Here is a 20,212-nt window from a genome sequence, read left to right as displayed (position 1 = left end):
TTTCATCTTAAGGTTGTTCCGACTTGTCTTGTCACTCCACGCTCCTTCCCTGTGGGATGCTGCTTGTCGTACAAGGTATCACCAGCTGAACCACAGCAGCGGAGCTGCGAGACCTTCACATTTCATGCAGAATTATCAATTATTTTATTGTAACCTGGCTTTCAAAGTACAGATAACTTTGAACTTAAGCAAAGCTCTATTGTACTGGATTATCCCCTCCTTAAGTCTTACAAAATAAGTGGAGTCATTTAACTGAATGTCAAAGAACAGACATTACAGCTCTGAGGTGCCCTGAATGGGTATTATGGAAGAAAGCTGCAAGGTGCCTTTCAGGGCTGACAGTAACACCTAATACTCTCTTCCTAAGTTCAGTGAAAGGGCATAACTGGTTTTTTCTCCCTTCCCACGTGTGTTATCCAGTTGGTGCTGCGACCACATTTTACACTCACTTCAGCACACTCCCGTCTCACCAGGAAATTTGAGCACAGAATTGATAACAGAACTTGCCTGAGATATTTTTAACTGTTCTGACACCACTGCTATAACCAGCTACAGCAGCTCTAACACACACCCCAGTCAACTCCAATAATAGTGGCATATCAATAACCTGTAACACACTGCCCATCTGTGTACGTGCAAACCCAAAGTCAATCAGTGGACTAAAGAGATCCCAACATGTTGATGGTCTGAAGCTGCTGCACTTACTACATGAGCTCATGTGCTTCTGCATCAACACTCAGTAATACTAAAAGCACCAATCAAATGCTTAGTGCCAGGAATTTTAAATAAGATTACCCCCCCAACTCATTGCATGTGCACTAGTATTTTAAAGAGTTCTATGGGCGGTGTAACTTGTCCCTTTATGTTCAGCAGAAAGCTTGTATTTTTATAGAAACACACACAAAACTGCAGGAGGAAAAGGGTTCTTGGGAGCTGGTGTGCTGCTGTGCTGGAAGGTAACTGTAGCCATACACCAAGTCAGGTCTCTGTCAGCTTCCTCTTGGCCACCAAACCACATAACTTAGGTTTTCATGCCAGCTGACAGCTTTACTTGGCTATTCCTGTCATTTATGTCTCATGGAATCACTCAGTAACTATCTCCCAGCACTTCACAGCCACGTAAACGCTGTATCCCAGCACACAGTCACATCTCCAAGTCAGCTACGTTTGCCTGTCCAGGTCTTCCAAGTGCTTTAGAGTAGACAAGTCTTGAATACATCCCTAAGTTCCTAGTAAAGTCACTACCCACCAACTTAACCATGGCAGGAAAGGCTGAATTCAGTTCCTAACACAAAACAAGAGAAAAAATTCGCCCATAGGAGAAAACAAAACAAAAAACAAAACAAAAAAAAACAAGGAAAGAAAAAAAAAAAAAGAAGCAATTCTTTTGTTGGTATGATAGAACTTGGGATGCTGAAGTGCTTTGGTTTGTTGCCCAGTAAAGCAGAGCCCATCCTGTCCCTCCACTGGTGGACCCCAGCAAGCCTTGGTTGGCTGTCAGCAAGAGAGTTTAATGTCAAGCCCCTCTGCAGTGAAATGGCACCAGAAAGGACACCAGAGCCACCACAGTGTGATCCAGTCTGGCACCCACCAGCAACTGGCCTGGCTCTGAGGGGAAACCCAGAATGGTTTAGGTTGGAAGGGACCTTCAAGGCCATCAGAGCAATTAAGTCACATTTATATTGGATTTTCAACTATTCCATTATCATGAAGATGGACTTCTCCTAAGGGAGTGCTGGGCACAGGTACAGGACTCCACTGGCCGGGGCTGGATTGTGATTCCCTCCCTTTCCTGGCTCTGTGCTGGGAACAGGGAGCTCTCACCCTCCTGGCTTTTCCTGCCGTTTGTCCCACTCGCGCTCGCTCTGTGCATGTGGCAGCACTACATCCACAGGCTCCGAGGTACTGCTCCCAGCATTTTAATGCTCTGGTAGATAAAAGTGCCAGATAACCTGAACACAGCGAGTACTTTATTTTAAAAGGACAGCCTGTTTCACATCTCTCTGAGAGCTTTTAGTTATTTCTGACATACAATCCTGCAGTTACCTGGCTTTTCTGAAGATAAAGGATTAAAAGAAAGAAGCACAGAGATTACTGACTGCCTAAAATTTGATTGTGAATTTCATGTAATATTTTTAGTATTATCTTTCACTTTTTAGAAGATATGTTTCATTTCTGTACAGCTCACTACAAAAGAATCTGAATGTCTTATTTTTGATTTCTTTTGCTTTTGCAGTGAAAAGTAAGGCTAGCTGCTTACATTTTTCTTACAAAAACATAATAAATAATCTCTGTGCTCCTTGGACAAATTACCTCTGCTTCCAACCAGGCTGCAGCTTTGGAGACTAATCTGTCTTGGAACTGTTCATGGATTTTTATTTATGTTATTAGAAATAAGAAATTCACTGCAATGTGTTTGTGCTCTGTAGGCTGTATCTGTGATGAAAGTCCTTGGACCAGTGGCAAACAGCTCGTAAATCTTTTACTTCAGTACCTGAATTGCTGACTTCAGGTTTGGAGCACTTGCCTTCCAATTAACCACAACAAATTCCAAGCGGGGAAAAGTTTTTATATTAAATTATTGGGAAATAATTTTTAGTAAGGTTTAGAAAAGGCATTTTTCATGTGGGGTCAGTAAATGCAACAGTGTGTGCAAAGGCGATGTCACTGGAAGTGGTTTCATCTCTGGCTAAAGGTGATTATAGACAAGGTGCGTTTGGGCTCTCTTGGGGCTGCCCCACCCCTGGAAGTGTCCCAGGCAAGGCTGCAAGTGGCTTGGAGCAACCTGGTCTGGTGGAAGGTGTCCCATGGCACGGGTGGGACTGGATGCGCTTTAAGGTCCCTTCCAACCTAAACCATCCCATGATCTGTGAAAGTCAAAGAAACTAGAATATGTGATTTCCCCACCTCTACCTCCTCCTTGAGGAACACACCATGATTCTTTCCTGATTGCTTGCTCTGCTTCTGGATTAAATTACACTGGAATAGATGCCACAAGAGGACTGGGTGGGCAGGGAGACCGAAGGAGGTTAATTAGGTCAGGGGCCTGGAACGCTAGGAGGTCAGTGCTCCAAGGAGAGCATGTGCAGTCTAAGGCAGGGCAGGCTGTGGAAAGCCTGATGAGGCAGACATGGGAGCATGTGGAGAGGAGATCGATCCATCCAGCAGCCAGGACAACGGGTGGGAGCAATGACGCCAGTGGGGCTCCCAGGATAGGGGAGGACACACAGCAGCTCCGCCACAAACCTCCCCAAGAGCTCCTCACCCGCTTGATACTGCAAGAGCAAACTTCAAGTATTACACTTAAGTCATTAGTAACAATAATTAAATCCAACATTCAATTATTTAGACACTTCAGAAAGAGTGGAGATACCCAAGGCTGACACAGATACCTTTTTCCCTTTATTTTAAACAATTTTAGCAGATCCCAGCAGTGAACACCGCCACACTTTCCATCTCCTTCTGCCTCCTTTTAACGACTTTTTTCTTTGACTGAACTGCAAAAATGCAAATTAGAAAGATTACAACCTGAGCTTGTCAACCAATTTAATACTTCTGATCCTTCCTCCCTTCAAAAAATTCAACCCACTTTAAATACGTCAGCAGATCTCTGCAATTCACCCTGGAATTTACCTGATTTAGGCCATTTAGGAGCAATTTTACAGAGGCTGGCAGCTCTCTCAGATGTCTTACTTACAAATACCCTTTGGATTTCTGAAGGGGTCAACTCTAACACCTCTCTAGGCGCCAAAGGCAGCAGGATGGAGTTCGTAAGTGCTCATAAATGTTCAGAGTATTCCTTGAAAACCAAATTATCATTTTATGGCAGAGTTATTAGGTTTGCTCTTTTCAAGAAACTATTCAAAATGTTCAATGTTTTTGTACATTGTCATTTTCACATAGTGTTTCTGCTACCTCCTTTCAATTCCTATACGAGAGCTGCCACATATTTCAGCCACAATTGCTTACAAGCAAATGAAATTCCTTTATGATTTATTTGGCAGTTCTGTGACTGGTTTGATAGCCACCATCATCTAATTCCAGATAAATGATGGAGGGTAGTGCCCCTGGGAGACATTAACAATGCATCTGTACTCCAGAGAATATTTTTGGTTTAATGGCTATACTTTTACTTTCAAAACATCTGAAATCTATTTCAGTGGGTGTCTAACAAGAACTGGGTAACAGTTCCCTTAGTGGCACCCATCCCTGAATTTGCCTGAATATGAGACTGATTTGCCTTTACTAAATCAAATTTCTTAAATTAACAATGAAAAAAAGAGAATAGTTATGTGCAAAGAGCGTGCACCTATGGAAGGCCAGAAATAAATGATACCATTTAGGACTTTGATCTTCAATTACATAACTGCAGAGTTTTATCTAACAAATTCCCTCCCTCCATGTGACCTGAATCTGTCCCATTATTATGTACATCTGCTTTAAATTATTCTGGATACACTTGAGCTGTATTTGGAAAACGTCCTTGACCATTTCTGCATATCCCCCTAATCTCAGAATTAATGGAAGATTTTTTCATTACTCTTGTTTACATCAAAAGGAGATTTTAAAAAATTTAACCACCGAGGGATGAAGGCTGCCCCACACCCATCACTATAAATGTCAATTTTTGTACTGCTGCACCTCCAATCCCAGGGTCAGTTTTGGGCCCCTCCCTATGAGAAAGACATTGAGGGGCTGGAGAGTGTCCAGGGAAGGGAACAGAGCTGGGGAATGATCTGGAGCCCCAGGAGCGGCCGAGGGAGCTGGGAAAGGGGCTCAGCCTGGAGCAAAGGAGCTCAGGGGGGACCTTGTGGCTCTGCACAAGTCCCTGACAGGAGGGGGCAGCCGGGGGGGTCGGGCTCTGCTCCCAGGGAACGGGGACTGGGTAAGAGGACATGGCCTCAAGCTGTGCCAGGAAAGGTTTAGATTGGAAATTAGGGAAAATTTCTTCATGGAAAAGGTTGTCCAGCAACTGCCCAGGGCAGTGATAGAGTTCCCATCCCTGGAAGTGTTCAAAAACCTTGTGGATGTGGCACTTGGGGACACAGTTAGTGGTGAACATGGTGGTGGTGCTGGGGGAATGCTTGGACTTAATAACCTTAAGGGTCTTTTCCAACCTGAACAATTCTCTGAATCAAGTTTTAGTAGTTCTGTGGCAGCAACAGAAAACAGTCTGACTAAATTCAATCCCACCACTGATGAGTGGCGGAGTAAATATATTCTCCTCAGATATTGACATCAGAGCCCTCTCATCAGGCAAAACCCCACACTGAACTGTGGAAGTGTTAAAGACACCTCCAATTTGACCTGTGCTCCTACAGCTCCTCTCAGTGCCTCCCATTCCGTCCAATAATTTCTGTAAGAAACTGCAAGAATTTTCACCATTAATCCCACTACATCGCCTCTTGCACCCCTTCCACAGACATTTCCTCTAAGAAGAAATTAAAACAGAAGTAGTTCTCCTCAGCACAATACATAAACACTGCTCCCTCTCCATTGCCTTTCCTGATGATGTCCTTTAATATTCCTTCAAGTGGACGGTCAGAAAGACAGTTATTTTTAATCCCAAACCCTTCTGAGCCAGAGCAGGCAATAAATGTAACTTCACTGCTATCATAAGACCTGGTTCAATGTGTTTAACATTCTGGAGTTAAAACCCTCTGTGCATGCACATTGGGGATGAATTTTCCTGGAACTGAGCTCTCTGTTAAGGACCAAAGGAAAAAGAATGGGGGAAATGAGAGAGCACTCGTTACTGAACATATATACATAAAAAAAGGCCAGTTATCATAAATATGAGCCTGGGCATGTGGAATATCTCCTGGAAGCAGGATTACACTTCGATCCTTGAAAATGTTCCTGAGCTCTTTAACACATCAAGGACACCAGCACGGAAGCAGTAAGTTCCCTACTGATGGAAAGCAGAGATTAAATTATTTCTTCCTTTACAGTTTTGGCACTTTAGCTCAAAAAAATTCCCTGACCATGAATATGGGGCTGTGTTTCGGCTCTGGACATCCAACCCCTCATCCAACACTGAACAATCAAAAGTCTTGGCTTATAAATAAAGTTGTTTGTATTTATTTTTAGGTCTTTGAACTGACTTTTTATTCCAGACAAGTTTGAGGGTGGTGTATTACACTCTTATTGATGCAGAAGACTTTTTTAATATCAAAAAAAGAAGAAGAAACACTCCCTTAAATACTATTTGTTTGCTAAAGTCTGTTTTTATTTTGCAATATTAGGCACGTGTCTTGGTTTGAAAGACAGGTGTCTGCAAAGGAAGGCGGGAACCTCCCTTGGAATAGAAAATGTGACCCCCTTCCCTCTGAATTATTATAACTCCAAAACTATGGGGCTTTCAGGCAAAGGTACGGGAAAAGGAGGAACGGTTCTTTAGTACTATGTAGGTGTAAAACACGGCAAACAAACACCAGCCCCGGCAGCAGCACCGAACAGAGCCCGAGCCCGGCGCCGGCCGCCCGCCCCTTCCCCTCGCTGCAGTTCCGCTCGCGGCCGCCAGCGGCGCTGCTGGCTCCCGGCCGGGCAGGGCGCGATGGCTCCCCCGCGCCTGCAGGGGGCGCTGTGGCAATGGGCCGCGGCAGCGACCGCGCAGCGGCGGCTGGCACGGCAGGGGCGGCAACAGCCCTGGGGGCGCAAACAAAATGCAACAAGACTGCGCAGCTTTAGCAGGAGCCGCGGAGGTCGGGTGGACGCGGGGTGCTGGGTTAGAGTGTAGCGAAGAAGCCCAAGGCAGAGGCAGAAAGCAGCGAGGGGGCAGCGGCAGCCGGGGACGCGGCCTCCGGGAACGGGAGGGCCCCGGGCTTTCCCCTGAGCCACCGGAACACATGGTGAGGGTCCTTCCCAGTCAGATCGCGTGTTAGTAGGGTCCCAGCTCAACTGAGACTTCCTCTAATGAGCAAAGGCTCACCCACAGTGGGAGGACAAAGCCCGGCAGTGGAAGCGAATCCTCCGGGCAGCGACCGCAGAGCGGCTGTCCCTCCTCTGATGCCGAGAGGGAGAGAGGGAGACAGGAGCTGAGCCCAGCCCCTCAGCCCCAGGCCAAATTCTCGAAGTATCTCTGCCCTTCCTCAGGTAAGAGAGCAGCCAGCTGCACCCTTCCCCCTCCTCCTACTCCCAGACACATCTTTTGTTCTCTTAAGTATCAGTAGTTATTGTCTCTTAGCAACAAATGGGACAAAATTCCATGAGAGAAAGAAAAAAAAAAAAAAAAAAAGTCCTAACCTTCAAAAGCATGTTGCATCACAACCACCCAAATAATCGCTTTAATTTCAGCAACTCTCCTTCAAAACCTCTCACATTTCTTCCTCTTATTTTTCACATCATTTATTTCTATCAAGTGATAGAATTCCGACAAGAATTTTGCAAAAGCTGCTCCCTTGTGGTAAGGCCAACTCTGGCGAACTAACAGGGGCACAAATAAAGTTGCAGGAGACTTTCAGAAATATTTACATACATACATAACAATATTTCCATCCTCATCTCGGGGAGAAGAGTCCGTAGAAGAGGATTTTGACAAACATCTTTCCTTCTTCCAAGGCAGCTTTGCCAGGTCAAAACACAACAAGCATTATAACGAGCCAAACTTTTAGCAAGGCAAATGACACTTTACTGTCACCTTTGACCACTGTTAAGTGGGAGGTCATGGGTTCGTAGCTGAGCAAGAGACAAGACAGGACAAAGGCCTTGTCCTTACCTGATCTGATCTATTAGCACATGCCCAGGATAAATTTATTAAAAGCAAATCTGACTAAATAATGGTCTTTGCATTTACAACACTGACAACAATCTTGCAAACCTACCACCATTACATACCTGAACGAGATTTCAAAAGTTCTGTTTGGATGTAGTAACTACTACAGAGATGGAATAATCTACTGTTGCCAGCTTTTAGAATAACAAGCCAGGCTGGGCAGGGCTTAGAGCAACCCGGTCTAGTGGAAGGTTCCCTGCCCTTGGCAGGGGGTGGAGTGGTCCCTTCCAGCTCAACACGGTCTGTTATTCTCTGATTCTTTTGGGGGCTATTTTCTAACAGAACCAATGTCCAGGGCTGTTGCTAATTGTGTATCTTCAATGACTGGAGAGGCAAGATTCTACTGTCCATGTGGATGAGATCCATTTAAAATTTCTTTTCTCTAAAGCGTAAACTCTATTAATGAAAATCTTACCTCAAATAATATCACCCACACTGTCCTCACAGTGCCCTGAAGTTACACAGAGTAGGAGCTGTAATTTCATCCCTAAAATTTAGGTGGAGAAACACCACTGAAGTTACTGAAGGGGGCAGATAGAGGTGACAGCCATGCAGGTAACTGCACACATCACCACAGCTCCTCTTGCCAGGCAAGAATGCCAAGAATAGATGGGAATAGAGCAGGGAGCCCAGGAATGCTACCCCAGGCAGACTCTGCCAGCAGCCAGGAGTGGAGAGCAGCAGCAGGGACCTGTTCTAAGTGCTGAGCACATGTGGTGTGACAAGGCTTCCCCACAGGGATGGGACGCCTCATGGGAACATATGGAAGAGCCAGTGGGGACTTGACTTTGAGAAAACAAAAACAGCAAGCACAGGAGTCAGGGAGGAAGGCTGCTACAGTCTCAGTCCAAACACAAGGATTTTGGAGCCTGCATTAAGGTCCAGGGCACTGGAGGAATTTGAAGCCAGGCTGGTACAACCAGTGCTTCCCAGCAAAGCTGTACTTTCAAGCTGGCAGCTGGCCAAAATGGTCATGTTTGGACTTAAGGTAATTATTTTCAAGCAATTTGGAGTCAAATAATTAGTGACATAAAACATCAAAAAAATCTGCTTAATGAAGCAGAAAATCTACTGTGGTACAGGAGGTTATGAGCAAATTTATCTCCTTTCTTCAGGGTCCAAGTGCAGCTGTGCTGCCCTGAAGAACAGAGCAGATGGGACAGAGGGAGTGCTGACAAATGAACCCAATTCCACCAGGGGAACAATAGTCATGCTGGATAAGAATAAAGAAGTTCTTGTTCTGCAGTCCTGGGGAGGGTGAAGAAGTCAGAGCAACTGGTAAGAGAGCACAAGTCATGGTGTGGCTTTCAGAGCACTGCATATTTTCACTTAGGGGCAGCTCTCCATAGCATCACTGAAGTTCAAGGACTTTTATCCATAGGCACACTGGGACATGGGAACCAGGCTTATAAAAGAATGGAGCAGTTTCCTACAAATGCAACCATCCCTCCTTCTATTGTTACAGCTAACAATAATGGTAAAATGAATACTGAGGGGGTTGCCTCCATAAAGAGTTTAAACAAAGTAACAGCATCCCAAAACACTGTAGGAAAAAAAAGAAGTAGAATAATTGACCATTTCGTCTAGATTCTAAAATATTTGTGAATAAATATCTGAGCCAGAAGGAAAAAGGAAGGACTGATTAGTCACTCTAGTCACTAATCAGCACAACCATGACCAAGACCTCCAGCAACCATCATCTCCTTCCTTTCTGCCTCATTTAGCATCCCTGTATTTCCACTTAGGGGAGGCATAAACACAAGGCAAAGGCTAACTTCAAATTAAACCCCACCTAAAGAACTCCTACAGAACTCAACAGGGAACTAAGAAGGAAGATGAAGTTTGTGTAAAGACATCAAGGGCATCACAAGCAGGAGCCCAAAGACAACTGGGATGGTGCTATCACTGACAGGTCAGGTTGTCATTGTGCTGGGACCCACCATGTGCCAACACACAGTTAATCCAGCCTGACAGATGCTGAGTAGGAACAGAACTATCATAAGGCAAACAATTACGGATTTATTTGGTTTATTGAGGGAGCTGCAGCATGGATCTAGGGAAGGAAGCATCACTCATTGACTGCACTGCTAAAATGCCTCAGCACTTTGAAATAACTGACTTTCTTTCCCCTCTCCTCCAGTTACATATTTATGACAAAAATTTCCTCTCCTTTAGAGCAGAGCACTTTAGAGCAGGACACTTGCTGCGACTGTGCCTGACAGCACACACGCTTCCTAACAGGTTGCCCAGAGAAGCTGTGGCTGCCTCCAAGCAGATGTTCCCTGGCAGTGTTCAAGGCCAGGCTGAATGGAGCTTGGAGCAACCTGTTCTAGCAGAAGGTGTCCCTGCCCATGTCAGGGGGTGGGACTGGATGATCTTTAAGGTGCCTTCCAACCCAAACCATTCAGGGATTCAAGAACATCAGTGTGGGCTGCTCTTTTCAAAAAGTAATATGCCAGAAGAGGAAACTCCTCTGCCAGAGTCACTCAGTCAATGAGAAATCTGTCCCACCTGCTCAGATGTGGAAGGAAAGGTTATACACTGATCCTCACAGGCCCATCAATGACAGTTTCATAACCATCAGGGTTGGTTTGCTTATGTACATATTTACTCTCTGGCAGAAAACTATAAATATTCAAAAAGCCAAAGTATTAACACAAAAATTACTGTTTCCCAACAGGCCAGTTGAAAGCAAGCACTGCTGCTTGATGAGGCAAAACAACTCCTCAAATTCCCTGGGATCCATCCGGATGGGCAGCCAGAAGTGCTATGCTGCAGGAACTGCTGCTGCTGAAGTCTCTGAAGCAACACACATCTCAGGAGCCATCTAGGTTACATCTTTGAAAGCAGTCACAACACTTCAAAGTTGGGCAGTTCATCACAAAAATAGAATTTGGATCATTTACAGCCTTTCCCCCTCTTTTTCCCTTTTTTTTTCCCCTTCCAGGTAGATGAACCCAAACCCTAGGTTGTAAGGGTTGATTAACAGATTGCACCACGAAGCTTCATTAAAACATATGGGAATAATCTGTGGGATTCATATTATTTTCACTTCTTATCTTGAACAACCCTGCTTTGGTAAGAAGATTTAATAAACCCTAAACTCTGGACCCAGCCACTATTCTCCAAGCTGCAACTTTCAGTTCAAACAAACTCCATGACACTTAATGACAAGTGGTCTGTGGCCAATCCCAAACAGATTCACACCTGGAACTCTAGCAAATGCCTTCAGTATTCGGCCCTACAATCCAGAATTTCAGACCAGACTGAGGCTTGTTTCGTAACACAGGAGTTTATTCTGAAACTGCTTCCATCTCTTGATATGGCAGAAGGAACCAGTAGCATCCTCCCAGGAGCAGTGTGAGAAAAGTCAATCACTTCCATAGCAACCAATGTGCCAAATTATGGCTCTTCTGCAATTAGGGCTGACCACAATGATTTCCCATTCCCTTCAGGTCAGTGGGCTTGACAGTGCTGGGACAACCACAAGGTTCAACAGTAAAACCATTTGTCAGATCACGGTTGGTTTGATTATTCCCTCTCCTTCCCCCCAGTTTGTCACTGTTCAATACAACAGAGGTTGGAGCAGGATCCTGCTGGCTATATTTGTTTGGGGTTTTGTAGGATTTTTTGGCTCAGCACCTATATTTTCACCATGAAAAATTAGAAAGCAATGCTGGTTCCTGCATTCCCTCTTAAACGGCTTTTTCTAACACCTAGGAAGTGTTTTGTTGTGTTTAGGAGAAACATGTGGATAGTGTAAAGTGAAAAACACACATTTTACATGATAGAGAGAAGCAGCAGCAAGCAGATGTCAAGCTCAACGATTCTTTAAGCGAAGGAAGAGAAAAAGGAGTAGTGCTAAGATGAACACAAGCGCTGCTGCCATGGTAAATCACTCCCCTCCCTGTCTGTGGCAGCAGCACCACAGTGATTCCTAACTCAGTCAGGGATGGAAACAGACGCCTGCCAGCCTAATGTGCAACAAGCAAAACAGACACTCAAGATTTGTCTCCCAAAATTTCTGAAGAAGGAGTTAATCAAATTAAAAGATAATGTTGTAACAGACTTAGCCTTTGGAACAGAACAACAAGGTAATAAATTACATAAAATGCAACTGTGAGCATTAATCTGAGGCAAAAGGCCATTACCTGAAAGCACCATCCATCTCTGATCGTTTCCAAGAGGTTTTCTGAGCACTCAGAAGTCAAAACATGTTTTAGCTGCCATAAAAAACAAAAAGCAGCTCAAAGAAAGATGCCCTCCTGACCACAACTAAGAACCAAGAAGCCAGGACACCATTCACCACACAAGCAGTGCCTCTTGGCAGGAGTGAGGCGTGACAAAGCGGGGGAAAACCCCTACATTGCGGAAAAGGTTTGACAGTTGAACAACAAAGGTTTGAAGATCAATTCCTGCTATTCTATGTTATGCCCCTCGAAGAGCAATGATGGATGTGAGGCTGCGATCCCCAGCCTCTCTGCCTTCAGAAGGTTGACAAGAGGGAAAACACAAATGCCTCTTGTTGAACAGTGTCTGCAGGATTGGAGCAGAGATGAGGAGGGAGGAGGGATCAGAAACCTTCCAGACCCTCCTTAGAAAGTCTCTGCTAAGTCACAGAGTCACAGAATGGTCTGGGTTGGAGGAGACTTTATAGCTCGTCCAGTTCCACCATCCACCTTCCACTAGACCAGATCGCTCCAAGCCCCATCCAACCTGGCTCTGAACATTTCCAGGGACCAGAAACCTGTGCCAGGGCCTCACCACCCACACAACAAGAGACAAGGAAGAACTCCTTCTCCAGCAGGGACTCTTCAAGTCAAGAAGTGCTGGATTGAAATCTGAATAACCTCTGCAAACACAAAAACATCTACAGAAACATAATTTGACTTGATGATCACTGTGGGTCCCTTTCAACTCAGCTTATTCTGTGATTCTGTGACAATTCTGGTAAAAAGGGGTTTTTCAAAGTCATGTAAAAGCTTTTTTGTCATCATCTTAGTTGCAACAACTATAAAATGTGGGGCAATTTCTGATTTCACGTAAGAACATTTAATTAATTTTTAAGTATCTACACTCTTCTCTATACAATGAATGTAAAAAAAAAGGGAAATCATACCAAGCTCAAAAGTTTACTATGTGCTTGGTATTAGAACTTCCCTCAAAAGACACTCAGTATTGTGATCTTCTTTCTCCTTCCTCTGAGTTGGAACGTCAGGAGCACATCATCCCCCCCCCAAAGATGTCACAAGCAAGTCTTCTGTCTTCTCCCCAGCAGCAGGAGGGGCCGAGCAGTGGCACTGCAGTTGCTCAGGAAACCACCTCCCTGGAATGTGCTGAAATTTGCCTGAAGCCTTAAAATAAACATTTTGATATTGAGCAAAATTTCACCTCTTGGCATCTCAAACTGAAATAGAACATTAGTTACTCTGCATATATAGGAATGACTCTTTTCTTTGCTATTTAGTGTTTTAAACTGCTTTCAAGTGTGTAATTAATTACATTTTTTGTCAGGGATCACATTACAAACCACTCCACCTCCCCTCCACTGCCAGGCAGATCATCAGCCTAAATTTTTCTTTCTTTCAACTCACACCATTATTCTTGGAAACGTTTGGGATTCAGCGCTGTGTGCTATATCCTTCACAAGATGCACATGTTTTAGAAGAGGGTTAATGTAAGCCTAACACAGAAGAAAGGCATTGTATTTCCTTGGAAAACTGATTACAGGCAGTGCCCGAAGCTTTGCCATGATCCAGAGTAGGACTCTTCCTGCACGTTCCCATCAGGAGCTGGATGCTATGTCCCTTTTGGTCCCTGGTTGTTCACCACAACTTTGTTCTTTCTTTCCTTCTTTACACAAGGATCCTCCCCCAACCACCTACTTCTTCCAAGGTGTCATATCTCGAGCTCCTTCAATCCAGCCTTCCAGACCAGCAAAACCTCCAGCCCCCACATTACTGCTACTTTCACAGAAGAATCCGTAAATTTGGGCAGTTTCTTCCATGAACAGCTTCAGAAATCCTTCCCTAGTGGATTCTATCCTCCCCTCTTCCCCTGCCTGTTCCACACTGCCAACATAAACCTGGCTACAGCCCCTGGACCTGGGCACACGTGAAGAGAGGGGCTCCCCAACAGCTCCCTGGGAACACATTTAAGGAACCTGAGACAACCCAAATCCCCAACCTGCAGTTTCTACCTTGACTCCAAGACTGTGCTCTTCCCTGGCATGTACTGTTCTGTTTCTTATCCCGTTTCCCTATTCCAAGTACACCAGGATGGCACTTGGGGACACAGTTTCACAGTGGCCTTGGGAGAGCTGGGTTTACAGTTGGACTCGATAGTTCTCAAGGGCTTTTCCAACCTTAATGGTTCTATGATCCCACTGTGACAGCTCTGCTGTAGTCACTTTTTTCCTTCCTTGGTGATGCTTCATGTTCCTTTAATGACACTTCAAAGTAGTACAAAACTCCACTTTTCCTTTCAGATCACTAAACTATCAGCAAGAGAAGGAGATCAAATAGCAAAAAATGAAATTAAAGGAATTGCAGATCCCATTGTCAGAGCCCATTCCTGGGCTTGGCAGAAGTCCTGCCCTCCAAAGCTCTGGCAGAGGGGAGGCACATGTCTGGGTGTGGGAATGTGGAATTTATGTTTTTTTAAACTTACAATTCAATTATAATTCTCTGTGGATGCAATTGTAATAAGTTTATAATTAGTAACAATTATAAACATGACAGTAGAAGCCATTCAGTTAGAAAAAAAGGCTGCAGCAGCAGCACAATTTTAATTGTAATTCATGATGATTGAAAAAGGAGCAGCACTTTTCAAGGCGACTGTGGCCTCAAATTAGGCATTGCCAAGCACAGGAACTGTCTTTTGATTTTCTAAGACAACATCTCATTCAGACACAATACATTCAAGAAAGCCCACATTCACAATCTCCACATTCAATTAATTCCTCCAATTTTGAGTACTCTAGAAGTTCTTCTTCAAGCTCATCGGCCACAGAAATAAGCAACACCCTCATTTCTGTAGCTGATTAACTTGGCTACTGTAGCTACAGATTTCAGAGGCAGATGTCGCACATTTGCACCCCATTTGAACACATTAAACACTCTTTTTTCCATCAAAAGCCTATAGCGAGTATGGATCCCTTTGGTTCATAACCAAGGAAAGCCAGGGGAAGAAACTGCACAATTCAGCACAGAATCCACCAAAACACTTGCTGCTGCTTTCAGCCTTCCCCCAGCACCTCCACAGCCTCCAGCCCTCCCCAGGCTGCCACTTCCAAGTTAGGAAGAATCTGGGAAATGATACCGAGCTGCAGATTCCAGGCACTCACACGTGCTGGGTCTGCCGGGGCTTGGGAGGATTTAGGCAATGCCTGCCCGAGCTGACAGACATGAATGGGGCTGAGCCAGGAAGAGACGTGACCCACTTCTATTTATATTTCAACCAGAGGCCTCAAGCAACATGTATAGATTTCAGAGCAACTACTACAGGATCCATAAATTAGAAGGTATTTCTTTAAAACTAAAATAGAAGTAAAAACCCCAATATTCTTGGATGCAGCTAACAAGGTCCCACAGTTTTGCTTTAGCTGATTTAATGATATTTCTGAAATGGGGCTTTATTCCAGCCTCTCTGCAGACCAGCATTAAAAATTAAATTTAAAGCAGTATGTTTATAGGCTCATTTTTATCTTCTCAAAAGCAACTCTCTAGACCTTTTAAATTATTCTCAGGAGAGAGCAGCCACACACAAAATTGCAAGAAACAAACGTAAATGGGCAATTATCAGAAATTAATACTTATACAAGTTTCCAAGACAATGAAACTTGGCTAGGGAAGGTCCAACCAACCATCTAGCCAAAGGAGCCATATTATACATTTAAAAAATCTTTCTCCCTGTTGCCCCTGTTTGCACAGAGCCTTCGCATGCAGCTTACCAGGGCAGAATGCATCAACATCCAGCTTCTGGGCAGAGAGGGTTGGGGAGCCAAGCTCAGACTCTGGGATTCGAGGGCTCTCAACAAACTTTGCTTTCCTCAGAGGGGCTAAAGGAGAAGGAGGGGGAGAGAGAAAGAGAGGTCATGAGTAAGGGAAATAGCAAGCAACAGATGGAAGCACTTAACTAAATGACACTGTCAGACTCATATCAGGTTACCCTTTTTTTTTTTTTTTTTTTTTCCCCCCACAAAAGAAAATTATCTGCATTCTTTACAAAGGAGATGGCTCTTGGTTAAACTTTCAAACTGCACAGGCTGACTTTAAAGTGTGTGAACACTGAGACACATTGCTGATACTCTAAAGCACTTCCTTTTCTCCTACTTTATTGAATTTTTTTATAGGAAGCAAATGAGCCTGCATTCAGCAACTGTGGAAAAGCAAAGATCAGAGAGAGGTACACAGAGCCCATCAGGTTTTAAGATACTTAACTGCAGATATCTGAACTGAACACATAAATGCTATGTTCAGTAATTGTTTCCTTGAACAGAAAATTTCAGTTTCAAAACAGTCTCAAAGTTAGACCAAACAGGTTTGGTGTTCAACACAAAAGAGCAGAGCAAAGCTAACACTGTCCAAGCCGAAAAGAAGCACTCCACTTTTATCCTTGCAAATCCAAAAGGATCAAGAGACTTAATAGAGGATGGGGAGAAGGTAGAAGTGTCTGTAACAAAGCAGCACTGACCACTAGTGCTAGAAAAATGGGATTTTCTCCATGTTTTAACAGTCTGAACTCTAAAAGAGACGAAATTCTGTACAACATGTTTGGAGTAAAATTAGTAAAAGTGGTTTAGTAAAAGTCTTTAAACATATTCCAGACCAGAGAAAGAGAACTAGAGAGTAAGTTACATGCAGAGATTGCATTTCCAAGTTAAACTCTCATGCTCATTACAATGAAAGGCTAATTTGAAAAGCCCCTCAGCAGCGATTCCAGGGGTCAGTGGCTTCTGCCCCTCCATTTACATGATTTTTATTTATTATTCCCTGTCTTGCAAATTAAATTTGGGATCTGAAACTAAAGACTGGGAGGTTGTTCTTTTGCATCTCCTGTAATAGAAGCTCAACAGGTCAGAGAATGACCTCTGAGGCAGCAATAAATCTCCTGGTTTCAGGGAGCTGCTGTGGTGCTGAGAAAGGCTGAGAAGGTCCAAGGATGGGGAGCCTGACAGACAATGCACGACCAGATCACTCTAATTGAGCTATACATTAGTGATCCCAGAAATGTTTAAAAAATGGGTGTGGAAAACAGAGATGAAGATTGGGGTATGGTTTTTCAATATAAAGTCCCCGTGAAGCAGAACGAAGGCAAAAATCAACCCCCCATCTCTGCACCAAAACAGGTGTGCTAAAATCTCTCCTCTCTTACCCCTCATGATCCATTCCAGGAGATGTGCTGAGGGAAAACAGGTACCACACTTCCATTTCACACAAGAAAATCCTGGCTGAGTATGAGACATACTTCCAGCACATTCCATGCAGGCCCGTCAGGGCCAGTGTAAGAGGAGCCATGCCAGGCAGGAGGAATGCAAGGGACCCAGGGAGATAAGGACAGCCCGGAGCCCCCTTCTCTCCCCCCATCCCACGATGCTCATGGATGTGCAGCCCCACTCAAACACACAACCTGATGCTAAACACCACAAGCCAGTAGTCAGTTCTGTATAATCCCCCCTGGAAAAAATCCCACGTGCGCACGCACGAGCACCCACTGCTGCAAAGTGGCTAACAGCAGTGAAAAATCATTCCCAGGAACAATCCTGTGCCAGATCCTGATGTGATGAAAACATTTTAATATTGAGAAGATTATTGCTATGGCCTGAAAATTGTTTAGAATAATTAATTCTGCACTGGTCAATCCTTTAATATTGCATTTGTAATTGCAGTTTTAATAAATGTTTTACCACAGTCTCAGTAACAGTTATTTTTATAATAGATATTAAAAATAGCCCGTCTTTTCTTTATCATTTCTGGCTGACACCAGGACCATATATCATCCCATGCACATGTGGCAGTGCTCACTGTGTTCTAAAATACAAAACTAACAGAATTTTCACAGTTCAAGAAGTGTTAATGACTGATGGGATTGTCAGCAGAAGGTTCTGCACTAAAGATTATTTTTAAAAAGAGGAAGGAGAATTTTAATAAACACAGAGGGCAATGTGATCACTACACCACTTGCTGTGTGGACATACAGGTCTGTGGAAGATGCAGGACCTGCATGTTTTGACAGATCAGCACTGAACAGTTCGCCTCTCACCTGTAAGGAAGGAATCAATCTCCCATTCCATTGGGTTTGATTTCTAGATCTACTCGGGATCTCTTTTACTCCTCACTGAGGTGCCCACCGCCCCACCACTTCCCACCTTCTCCAGAGAACTGACTGATGACAGCAGAAGGGATCGGCTCATGGATCCATCAAGCTGATCCAGCATTTTTTCTCTTGGAGGCAATAAGGAACATCATGTCACCAATGTGGTGAAATCTTGATATACTGCAAGTTCAACCGTACGTATAATTTTAATGCATTTCATAGAATCACAAAACCACAGACTGGGTTGGGTTGGAAGGAATTTAAAGCTCATCCAGTTCCACTCCCTGCCATGGGCAGGGACACCTTCCACTACACCAGGTTGCTCCGAGCACTGTCCAGCCTGGCATGGCATCTATTTTATTATGTTTTTATTCCCTCAAAAGCATGACTTGAGCCTTAAAAACATGCTTCCACCAGCTAAGACACACCATGTCACCATGACTCACAGACAACAGTTTACTTTAAAAGGTTCAAGTCAACACAATCCTCTTCATGTAAATACAGGTGGGGAAAAGCCACAGAAGGAAGTTTCTGTTATTACAAATATCCTAAATGTGGAAAAGACAAAAACTCCTCCTACACCCACAACCCAATTACAGGAAAGGAGGATTTTCACGTACAAGAATTAAGCACCTCTGACTCGTGTCCAAATGAAGATTATCCTAACAGATTCAGATTTGGGCATTAGTCTTCTACTGGAATAAATAACAAACAGAAATATCATAAACTCTGAAATCTGGTTTGACACCCTTTAGCCACATGTTAACGGATAACACTGATCTTTTCATAAAAGTGACTTTTCAAGGCACAACAGTTTGCCTTGGTCCTGAACCCCTTCCTGTGAGCACAGGCAAATCTTATGATCAAAGCAATGGGATGAGCTTTTGGCACAAATTATAAAAACTAACGAAGGCATGAAACAATTATTTGAAGTATTCTGTACCTGCTCAGTCCTTTTGGCCTCTCATTCCTGTAAGGATTTTTCTGTATGAAACAGACCAACTCCAGGCCTCAAACAGCATGAAAATAGCCCTTCCTGTTACACAACTGCAGTTTTTTTAAGCAGAGAAAAATTATGTCTTCCAAGAACACTGGGAAAAAGGGTGTCTGCAATAACTAGTTATAAAAATATAATGGATTGAGTAAAGATGGCAGTCACCAGCAATGCTGGCTTTCTAGAACTGCAAAACTAGCATTTAATTCAGAAAAACATACTGACTACATGGAGCCTAAAGTCACAACCTTGTCCCTGGGGTCCCACCACCTGTCACCGATGAGAGCCCAGGAGCTGATGGCTGCAGCCCCTGCTCTACGTGCACCTCACAGGCCAGTCCTGTGCCCAAGGGCTCGATGAGAAACACAACGCTGGCATCAGACAGGAACTGACTTGCTACTGCTTAAGTAGGAACTTCAATTTCAATGGCTATTGACCACTTCAATTTCAATGGTTATTTCAAACCAATACTGCACATTTTTGGGGCCAGTTCTGTGGTTCTCAGTGAGATTAATCCCCACTGGTGTCCAAGCCAGCAGAGCAAAACTGAAAATCCTTCTGTCGATGCAAGTAAAATTCTCATTTGACTTTGCCAGCAACTCTTTCTGAGCAAGGCAAGTGATGCCAGTTCCAGGGTAGGAATTAACCATGTAATGCAAAACAGTGAGCAGGGCCAGCAGTCAGAAAATTTAATTAGCTGGCTTGTTTTATGACACTTGCTGTAGCACGTTGTGTCTTCCAGTGGGGACAAAGACTGTTCCCTGTGAGGGTGGGGAGGCCCTGGCACAGGCTGCCCGGAGAAGCTGTGGCTGCCCCCGCCTTGGAAGTGTCCCAGGCCAGGTTGGATGGGGCTTGGAACAACCTGGGATAGTGGGAGGTGGGGCTGGATGAGCTTTAAGATCCCTTCCCACCCAAACCAGGTCTGGGACTCTGTGATAAACTAACACTAGGGAAAGTATTTCATCAGTAACTGCAATGTCAGCAGCCTGACTTTTTAAGAGTCTCTTTAAAAACAGGGATTCAGAATACTGGGAAAGCTCTAATTCTACCTGGCAAACTGAAACAATCAGCCCCATTCACAATATCCCTCAAACTTGCATGCCCACACTAGTTACCACTGAGACTCC

At 44.2% G+C, this 20,212-nt stretch overlaps 1 protein-coding gene and 1 long non-coding RNA gene across 12 annotated transcripts in view; one reads left to right on the top strand and one right to left on the bottom strand.

Annotated features, from left to right (window-relative positions):
• TANC2 (tetratricopeptide repeat, ankyrin repeat and coiled-coil containing 2) overlaps window positions 1-20,212 on the bottom strand; it is a 196,021-nt gene that overhangs the window by 91,996 nt on the left and 83,813 nt on the right. For 8 of the 11 annotated variants that reach the window (XM_042049071.1, XM_042048993.1, XM_042049344.1 and 5 more), the window contains one exon: window positions 15,726-15,833. The exons of the other annotated variants lie outside the window; for them this stretch is intronic. In XM_042049071.1, the coding sequence (XP_041905005.1) occupies window positions 15,726-15,833 (108 nt within the window). The remainder of the gene's footprint in view (window positions 1-15,725; window positions 15,834-20,212) is intronic. 11 annotated transcript variants of the gene reach the window in all.
• On the top strand, window positions 6,615-13,140 carry LOC121674965. Its single transcript, XR_006019915.1, has 3 exons — window positions 6,615-7,095; window positions 8,890-9,052; window positions 10,455-13,140. It is a non-coding gene; the product is annotated as an uncharacterized LOC121674965 (long non-coding RNA).

The sequence above is a fragment of the Corvus kubaryi genome, unplaced genomic scaffold, assembly GCF_017639235.1.
Source record: "Corvus kubaryi isolate FWS band 111438036 unplaced genomic scaffold, C.kubaryi_AGA036_p1.0 123, whole genome shotgun sequence".
Lineage (NCBI taxonomy): Eukaryota > Metazoa > Chordata > Aves > Passeriformes > Corvidae > Corvus > Corvus kubaryi.
The sequence above is the reverse complement of the archived record's forward strand: the minus strand, read 5'-3'. Positions and strand labels throughout refer to the sequence as shown.